At 35.6% G+C, this 8,991-nt stretch overlaps 1 protein-coding gene across 2 annotated transcripts; it reads right to left on the bottom strand.

The window, feature by feature from the left end:
• Positions 1-283: 283 nt before the first annotated feature.
• LOC108986688 (inorganic pyrophosphatase TTM1-like) lies at positions 284-8,506 on the bottom strand. 2 transcript variants are annotated; one of them, XM_018959390.2, is made up of 12 exons: positions 8,158-8,504; positions 6,377-6,716; positions 5,445-5,559; positions 5,003-5,198; positions 4,770-4,883; positions 4,484-4,657; positions 3,402-3,596; positions 3,088-3,210; positions 2,909-3,021; positions 2,617-2,734; positions 1,992-2,264; positions 284-762 (listed from the first exon to the last, which is right to left on the bottom strand). In XM_018959390.2, exons 2-12 carry the CDS (start codon positions 6,714-6,716, stop codon positions 544-546), a joined length of 1,980 nt encoding a protein of 659 aa, XP_018814935.1. In that variant the 5' UTR covers positions 8,158-8,504; the 3' UTR covers positions 284-543. The 2 variants fall into 2 exon arrangements, with proteins under 2 accessions (XP_018814935.1, XP_018814937.1); XM_018959392.2 differs by lacking the exon at positions 3,088-3,210 and having other exon boundaries at positions 8,158-8,506.
• Between the last annotated feature and the right edge of the window lie 485 nt (positions 8,507-8,991).

Here is an 8,991-nt window from a genome sequence, read left to right as displayed (position 1 = left end):
TTTTATGTAAGTCTCAGATTTAACTACTCTTTTCACAAGAGTGCGTGAAAATTACACATTTTAATACGGCAAATATCATTTTTCATCTAAAATAGAAAAATGTTTGATTTTTTTTTGGATACTTCAAAGCTAATGCTGTAAGGGAGAGAGCACTTTGAATATTGAAATTTATCTAACTATTTTACATGTCATTTCATAAAAAATACAAAATATTCGATGATTTGAATTTCAAATGTTACATAGTTGCCCTTTATTTTAAACAGAGTTGCAAACAAATAGTATGTATATCGTCAATCATTCAAGTAATAATATACTAGTTTGACGAAACTGTGTTAGGAAACTGTGACGAACAACATAAACTCTACAAGTTATCAAGGAAGGATAATACTAGTTTGATTTGCCCAAGTAGTGCCAGAAATTGGGACTATGGAACTATCAATGATCAGATCACACACACACACACACACTCTCTCTCTCTCTGCCCTAAAGTTTGATCGTGTAAATGTCAATGGATGCTGAAAAATGAGGAGCTTGGCAAGAAGATTATTTTTCAGATGCCAAACCTCTGAATAAAAGGACACCTAAACCACCAATTGCCAAAGTTAGAATAAGAGGGAAGCTGATGGAATCGGCATCAATCACTCTGTTTGTATGATCTGTTCTTCCATGTTGTGATCTCTCTCCCCTGTACTCATGGAGAAAAGTGGTCAGATTGTCCAGTTGATGAATGATTTGCCGTTGTCCCCGGGTAATAAGAAGTATCTGTTCAGGAAACAGGTACCATAATCAAAAGTGTGCATGGAATATTAAACTTGAATTGTGGCATAGATACAAACAGTTATGGACAATCATCTTGAATTTGTATTTGATCAGACATCCACTGCAACATAACAAGGAAGACCCTCTGTGACTTGGGGCATATACGATTTAATCAAATGGATAGAGATCTGTTTCACTTTAGTTAACATTTAACCAAAAGCAAATTTATCCAATCTTAGTGCCCCATACTTTCAGTTATGTGAGGATGAAGAGAAGAACAAGAAAAGCCAACACCCAAGATGCTTAAAGCCACGCTTCATCATGCATAATACATCATGGTTAGCAGCATCAGTCATTTTTGTTTGTCGTCAATTTTCTGATGGAAGAGGACAAGAGGAGCACAAGTTTCCATCTCGAATGTGGTGACTTAGTAAGGTTATTAGGCTGACAATGATATTCTTACACGTTTTGTTTGCACATAAATGAATAGAAGAAGAAAAAAACTTTCATCCAAAAGAGTGTTCCTTCTATCAGTATAAATGAATTGAATCTCATATTTATTTACGCCCATTCTTTCACTTATTAGGGATAGTTTACATGTCGTTCCTACTGACTAGTGTTCCAAAAAAGTATATATCAAGATCAGAAAGAATCGATAATAATTTGACCCGAAGGTCTGCTTCACTTGCTATTTGTGAAAGGAGATTCAATGTAATCTCATAAATGTTATTCACACCCACATGAAAAAGGTATAATTTAGTACTACACTGACAGGGTAATGTTCTTTACCGCTCCACTTTGCAAAGTCTGTCCTTGATACACTCATCTTATCATCCGAACCCCTCTCTATTTTGTCCCTCTTCCTAATCCTTTTACTTTCTCTATTTTGTCTTTTTCTTTGGGGAGCACAAATCATATCTTCAAACCAGAACTTCCAACATTTTTTGGTTGAGAGAGCTACTAACTCAATTAAAAATAATTATTTTATTTACATAATAAAAGATGATCTTATATTGAGTATTCTTTAATTTTTGATAAAATAATCTCTCTTTTTTCTTGTTTTCAGGACGGTTCTGTTTATAATTTCCTAATCTATTTTACCCCAGGTAGCTAAAAGACTAATTAACGAAACTTTACAAGTGCTATGTGACACAACAGTCATTTATCTCTCTTTTTTTTTTTTTTTTGCCCCTCACCAAGTAAAAAGATGGAGATGATATTCTTTAGGTTACCTCTTCTATTAGTGGGGACTCCCTAGCCAATTGGGAAGAAGATGAAGAGTTGGGCATTATCGACCCAGTCAATGAACCATTCCCCAAGCCAGTCGCAAAAAGAGAAGTGGGTCCATTGCCATTGGATGCTTCAGCCTGCAGAGCCAAGTTTTGTTGACTAGCTGAAACTCTCCTGATAGAGATCTTTGAATTCAATTCTTCAATACGGGATGTAAACTCATCCATTCTCTCATTCAGTGTAGAAATTTGTTCTGAGAGTTGAGTGAGAACTCCCTAAATGAAACCAAAAATAAATTGATGAGCGAAACTAATGCCGTGTAAACTGATGCATGAAGGCAATACAAAGAACAGAACCAGGAAAGGGCAATAAAGGAAACAGAAACCAATCTGAAGCAAAGGTATATATATTTTCACCAATGGTATTGGTTGATGGTGATACCATGTCTTGCAACTCCTCTATACTAAAAAGGCAAAAAGACATATGGGAAAACTTGATATAATCTTGCCCCTCCTTCCTTCTATTATAGTTTCTAGCTTATAGACAACAGAACGGTAAGCTCAAAGTTGTCAAAGAAAATACCAATAGAATAGCATCGGATAACTCTAAAATCAGACATATACTCACTGGATTTGCAAGTGCTGCAGGTGATTCTGGGGTTCTCCCATCAAACCTTCTGTTGTTAACAGAAAGCTTTGTCAGCTTGGGCAGGTTCTTGTCCCGTCGATTTGAGTATGAGTGTGATCTGCCGAAAATGTAACAGTATTTTGAGAGCAGACTTTCATAAACTTTAAATAGTTTTGGGCCTATTTTTAAGCCAAAAACTGATAATATATAAATAGACCAAAGGGAGAACATGTGAGCTTCTTCCCATCTCAGACTGCTGAAGCATAAAATTGTTGCTAGAACTAGAGAGTACCGATCGAGATACTTCATTCTCCTATCTGCAGAGGCTCGTGAAAGGGCTTCTTTAGGGCTTGAAGCAAAATCATCATCTATGCTAAGCTTTGTCTTCAAATCAGCTGGCAATGCCTGCAAACTCATCAGATCAGGACCATGAACACGTCAGATATCTGCAAGCTCAGTTGGAAGTCATACCATGACATCATTAACAAGCTTCTCCAACTGAATTTGTTCTATGTAAGTTCGAGGAACATATGAACCATCCAAACCCAACTGCTCTGCGATATACTTAACATGTAAACGATCTCTTCCCTGAACCTTAACACCAGAAAAGGGAAAAATAAAGACTAATGCTAGCTTTGGAAATTCAACTAAGAAACTTTTGAAGCAGAAAACTCGTGCATAATCATTAGGTACAAAACAAAAGAACCCAACGCTAATAAAGAAGGGAATTGGCGTAATAGGCTCCAAGTCAACTCGAACAACGGAATGAAGTAATCGGTAGATACCTGAACATATTTCCGATTAAGTTGTTCCAGCCAATCAATTTTCACGCTCACCCTGTCATTAGAGAAGATATGGCTACTCCGTTTCAGGATGGTCGCAATTGTATACCCCAAGGCCATGAGCCCTCCAAGAAGGCGAACACTAACCTCAAAAGTGATTCTAGGTGATATTATAAATGGACTATCTGTAACCCATTCCTGGAAACAAGAAGCAGGATTTGTCAGAAATCTAAAGTTTCAGGCACTTTTCAGTCTTCATAGGTCCCTTTGTAAAATTTAAATCATCAAGGGAGAACATTCAAGCAAACTCCATCAGCCACTAAAGAACATTATCCCTTTACAATATTGATTGTTCATGTTCTATGGCATTAAAGGGAATCACAAAGTCAACATAATTTCTTATTAAGTGTTCACAATTGCAAAATATCCAAAAATTCAAAAATTCCTTAAAGTTAGAATCTCGTTATAGAACACAAATTTACACACTGTTGTTTGCAGGAAGAGTGAAAAAAGAGTATCAAGATATAGTCACTAAAAGCTACTTAATTTTATTAAATTCATATGAAACAAGTACATGCACCGGGGGGAGAGGGGAGCGTTTAGGTATAATGTAACGTATATGCTACATACAAGCTTCCATGTTTGTAATAATATCTATGACTACACTCTTCATGAGCAAAAGGTGTGACGTGATGTGTTACCTCTGGAAATCTGGTACAGAGGCTTTAACAATGCACTCAAGCAAGAGGTGAAGGGGAGAAGATACAGCCAATGCAGCAAAGAAGTTTAATAAAATGATGAATCAGGTGATAGCATCCAATTTCGTATGATAAAATAAAACCTAAAATCAAGACGGAACAAGTAGATTCATTTTTCTTTTTCTTGATTGGAGGTGGAAGAAAATATGAACTAACCACTGGATGTCTGATATCCTTTCATAATGTAGTGTTATAAGAAGTGCAATATTTTATCAATTGTACAACAGTTGACTAATTGCAGGAGGGACAAAACAGGAAAAGCCTAAAAGTATGAAAATAAATAAATAATCCCTGCAATAAAGAAGCATGATTTTGCAGTATCCCTACCTCGAACATGAGATTATACTTGCCATCCCTGTTCCTCATCCTCAGATATGATTGACATGCTTCAGGATCATCACCTGGTGGTAGTAGATATATGTCATATGTTTCTTCTGCAGTTTCCTTATGTTCTTCAGGAATAATGGCCTTGATTTGATCCACCGTCACAGCCCTTGTTGACTACAAAAGTTCAAAGCACTCAGTGCAAGAGTCAGATGAAACAAACAAAATCATGATTCACTTAAAAACAAATTAACCATAAAAACTCCAGGTTGGTTAATAAAAGGTTCACCTTTAGTATATAAGTGGGGTTCTGAAATCCAGTGAAAGGATTAAACTTATTGATGATTCTTATATGTGCTGTTTGGAGATCAGGCTCAATAAAAGCTTTGTACATGGGATATACCTGTGTACAAGAAAAAAAATGATGAGAACAATTATAGATGAGTTAAAATTGCAATACTTAGTTCCAAACTCTGTCAAAGTCTGTAAGCAAAATATCTAATGCAGAATCAGTGAAAATACTGTTTCGGAGATTTGATGAATTATTTCTTCAGGCTCTTGGCCAGCACGTTGAATATCCCGTAAAACCCGTTTGACAAGGTCAAAATGAACTCCACCAGTGACAGAGACACGAAGATCTAGCAAAGGTCGCAGTTTTTCACTTAAGGCGTAGATGCCTTCAATTATCACAATGCAGGAGCTAGGGACTTCAACTGTCCTATAAGAAGAATCAGTGTGACCAAGCAATGAGAAATGAGCCATGCATGTTGATTGAGCAGGTTTAAATTATAAATTTATGAAACCACCAAGTATTTTAAGACTCTAAATAAAAACCTTGACGGTGAAAACATTTTTAGTTTTTATTTCTTTGTCTTATTTCCCTCTGTGTAGGCAGAATAAGTGGAGATGTCACTGACCCTAGACAATAGTCCAATGGAAAAGAGAGATTTAAGCGAGACACAACCTGTAACCTATGCGAGAGCTAGTCTTGAAATCATATATTGGGACCTGAGTAGGTTTCCCTGCTTTTAAATCACGTATGTTCTCAAGCAATGTGTCATAATCTGTCAAGCGTGGGTCTGTCACAAAACAGGACAATAATTAGAGATCATCTTCCATGAATCCTTCTCTCATCTTGAATCATTATCTTTAATGATAAGCAAATAATAACCTCAGGACAAAATTATATTTTAAGAACAGCTACAAAAATGTATAACATTTTGTGATACAAGTGATCAAAATTTCATTGGTCTGCAGCATATTTCACCAAAAGTATTTAATAAATTTTTTTCAACTTAAATGAATCTCAAGTTTTTTTCTGACATAAGAAGAGAATAGAATAAAATCCATTTATAAGAAATTTCAAAGATGAATACAATAGCCACAGTACTTGGTGAATGAGAATGTTAATTATGTATCCATGATTTGCCACTCAAGAAAGTGGGATTGACTAAGAGGAGGTGGAGAGGAGGGAGGAATGATAAAGATGGATGTAAGATCAATAATGCAAGTTATGTTCAGGATTAACTGCTTAGACAGATACTAATCTGAATAGCCCATAGTATGCTTAGAGATATCCCAAAAATTCAATTTTATGTGTACTAGTATTCTTTGTCAATGTTACTGACTATGAAGACCTAACAACCAACTCTGCTAGTCATTAAGGAGATCCCCAACCATATGTAGAAACAGTAAAGCATATTGTTGGTTGTCACTCGCTCAGTCGTCTTCTCAAAGGGAATCCGATAGAATGAAAAATGCAGTTGCTTGAGAAACTAAAGAAAAATTGATGCCTGTAAGGATTTTCAAGACCATACTCGAAATCCACAGAAGTAAAAATGCTGATCACTCCACTATAAAAGTTCAAGTAATAAATCAGAAGAGATTCAACTTTACCATCATAGTTCCCATCAATAATTCGACTAGAGTCATTATAGTTGTCCATTGTAATGACAGCAATGCTGGGCATAAAGTTGAGGACCTTCTCAGTGAACACAGTCTTCCCAGCCCCAGAAGGACCTGCAACTCCTACTAATATTAAGCCTTCATTCTTTTGAGCCAGCAACTGGCATGTGCGAATTACAATGAAGAAACCTTTCTCAAATGACAGCGGATCTTCGATTGGGACAATTTCGTGGCGATCAGAGTCCTTTCTTTTAACCAGCTGGACCTGATCCCGCAAAAGACCAGAACGTCGCCGAGGTGATTCAGCACCAGAAGAAGGGTCTTGAGCCATCTAAAAACCCAAAATATATTTTCGAAGAGAGAATATTAAGTAGATATAACAAAACAGTCAAAAGTAAAATGTGTTTAAACATACAAAATCAAACTGCTAGTGAGACGGCATAACTCAAAACTATAATGAAATATTATATAAGGCTAAGATGTAAAAGTTCAAAATTGAACATCGAGATGCATACTTATCAGAGTGCATGAGTATGTGGGGAGCATGAAGCTTCCACATGCACCATAGATGTTATAAACCCACTAGGTAGAACTCACCTTTGAAAACTAGCTTACAAGGGAAGGGTGCCTAGAAGCTTATAAACCATCAACTAATCCCATACTTAGTCGATGTGGAATTGTAACAACCAACACGCTCCACAGCTGACGTCCACGGCGGTCCCGACGCTCACATGGGCTAGCTGGGCGCTAAGTCTTTTCCTAACTCCGGGCGAACACTGCCATGCCGGCATCATCCCCTGTGCCGCACGATTGCAACCGTCGCAACATGACTTTAGACGTGGGATGGCTCTGATACCATTTGTTATGAATCCAGTAGGTAGAACTCACCCTTAAAAACTAGCTTACAAGGGAAGGGAGCCTAGGAGCTTATAAACCATCAACCAATTTAATACTTAATCGATGTGAGATCGTAACAATAGACTAGTATGAATACTATTGGGATTTTCATCCTGTTTCCTGTATCAGCGAGTCAGAATTCTTCTAGACCTAGTCGGCTGGGATTAGAAAATGCAACCTTCAACACTAGATTGCAGGTTCAAGGAAACACATACATTAAGAAATGCAAGAACATTGAAAGGTTTTAAAGAAATAGATGGAACTTGTGAATTGAAAAGATACATTTCTTTAAGTCATCTTGAATTAATCAAGATGAAATTGAATCTTGAAATGAATGTTTTCACCATTTGTCAAAGCAATTAATGAAGTAAACAAAAAACTATCCTACCTCGTTCGGAAGACGTCTTAAGACAATACTAAAACTCACATTCTCCTCCATAAAACTATCAATATGCAACAAAGTCTCAAGACGCACATTCCAAAAATCTACCCATCCACAAACACACAAAAAAGAAAACAGAGAAGAAGAACTAACTGACATCCAGTAACATTTTTATCCCATAAGAGACCAAGCAAGCGAGTAGAGAAAATTCACATAACAGTCAGATCTTCAATCAACATATTATTTCGAATTAGGCTCCGAAAATGTTCAGTCTCATTATTTCAACTTTTTTAAATTTCTTAACAAAATATATTAAACAATTTAATTTTCTTAAAATAATAATAATATTAAAAAATAACATTTTAATAATATTTTATTCAATTTTAAACTTTCATCTAAAATTATCTTATCTTATCTCCATACCCAAACCGCACATAATCAAACTGTATGCCAAACTAGCCAAAGAAAAATGATTTCTTTAATGCATACAAACCTTTACAAACTGAAAAGAGAAACTTTTTGTTCTCAGTGCTCTTGCAGCTTCTTGAAACCAAAACGGATGGTCGGTGAATACGATTTCCTTAAAGCAAACAAAGCTCTATAAACTGAAAAAATAAACTCTCTGTCCTCTGTGCTTTTGGAGCTTCATGAAATCAAAATGGGTAGTTGGGGGGCTGGATATTTTCAGGGGGATCTCGGGATTATTGTAGCTATGGTGATTATTTTTGTAACGACAGGAAGGGAGGGGGAGCGAGGAAGCCCACGTGGTGGGATGTCATAGATCGAAACAGAAAGAGTACGCGTTAGAGATAGATTGTACAGATTTTGGCTGCCACCAATTACAAAGAGACTGCCGTCGTGGAAGTATGGAACGTACGAGCACTGTTTCGGTACGGCCATTGACAAGTGGAACATATTTTTCACAGCAACTTGATTTTTTTTACAATTTTTTTATTTAATTATGTTTAAAAATAAAAATATTTATAAGAAATACGTTATTTTTATAATTATTTTATAAATACCATTCATTTAAAACATAATTATTTAAAAAGACTTTAAAAAGAAAATTGTGCATAGCCGTATATCATTTATCCTTTTTTTTATGAAGTGAAGTTGAATTTCAAAAAGTATTTCATGATAACGAAATGTGGAAAATTGAAATAATATCAAAGGCAGTATTATCTTAATATTATGTGAATATTTATTTATAAAAAGTTTTGGGAATATTATATAAGAAAACTTTATCTATTAATTTTATAATTATCATCTTTCTATAATCGCTACTTAGTATTTAATAGTTATATTATTATTTACTTATTTATTAATT

This window comes from Juglans regia, chromosome 15, assembly GCF_001411555.2.
Source record: "Juglans regia cultivar Chandler chromosome 15, Walnut 2.0, whole genome shotgun sequence".
Lineage (NCBI taxonomy): Eukaryota > Viridiplantae > Streptophyta > Magnoliopsida > Fagales > Juglandaceae > Juglans > Juglans regia.
Note: the sequence above shows the minus strand (reverse complement) of the source record. Positions and strands in the feature narration are given on the sequence as shown.

What these genes read in the sequence shown, in the direction of transcription:
- LOC108986688 (XM_018959390.2), bottom strand. Translation starts at nt 6,716, where the DNA reads ATGGCTCAAGACCCTTCTTCTGGTGCTGAATCACCTCGGCGACGTTCT. An exon ending in AGTATAATCTCATGTTCGAG is followed by an intron (nt 3,597 to 4,483) that starts GTAGGGATACTG and finishes TCTTGTTTCCAG; the next exon opens with GAATGGGTTACAGATAGTCC. An exon ending in CTGCAGCACTTGCAAATCCA is followed by an intron (nt 2,265 to 2,616) that starts GTGAGTATATGT and finishes GGTTTCATTTAG; the next exon opens with GGAGTTCTCACTCAACTCTC.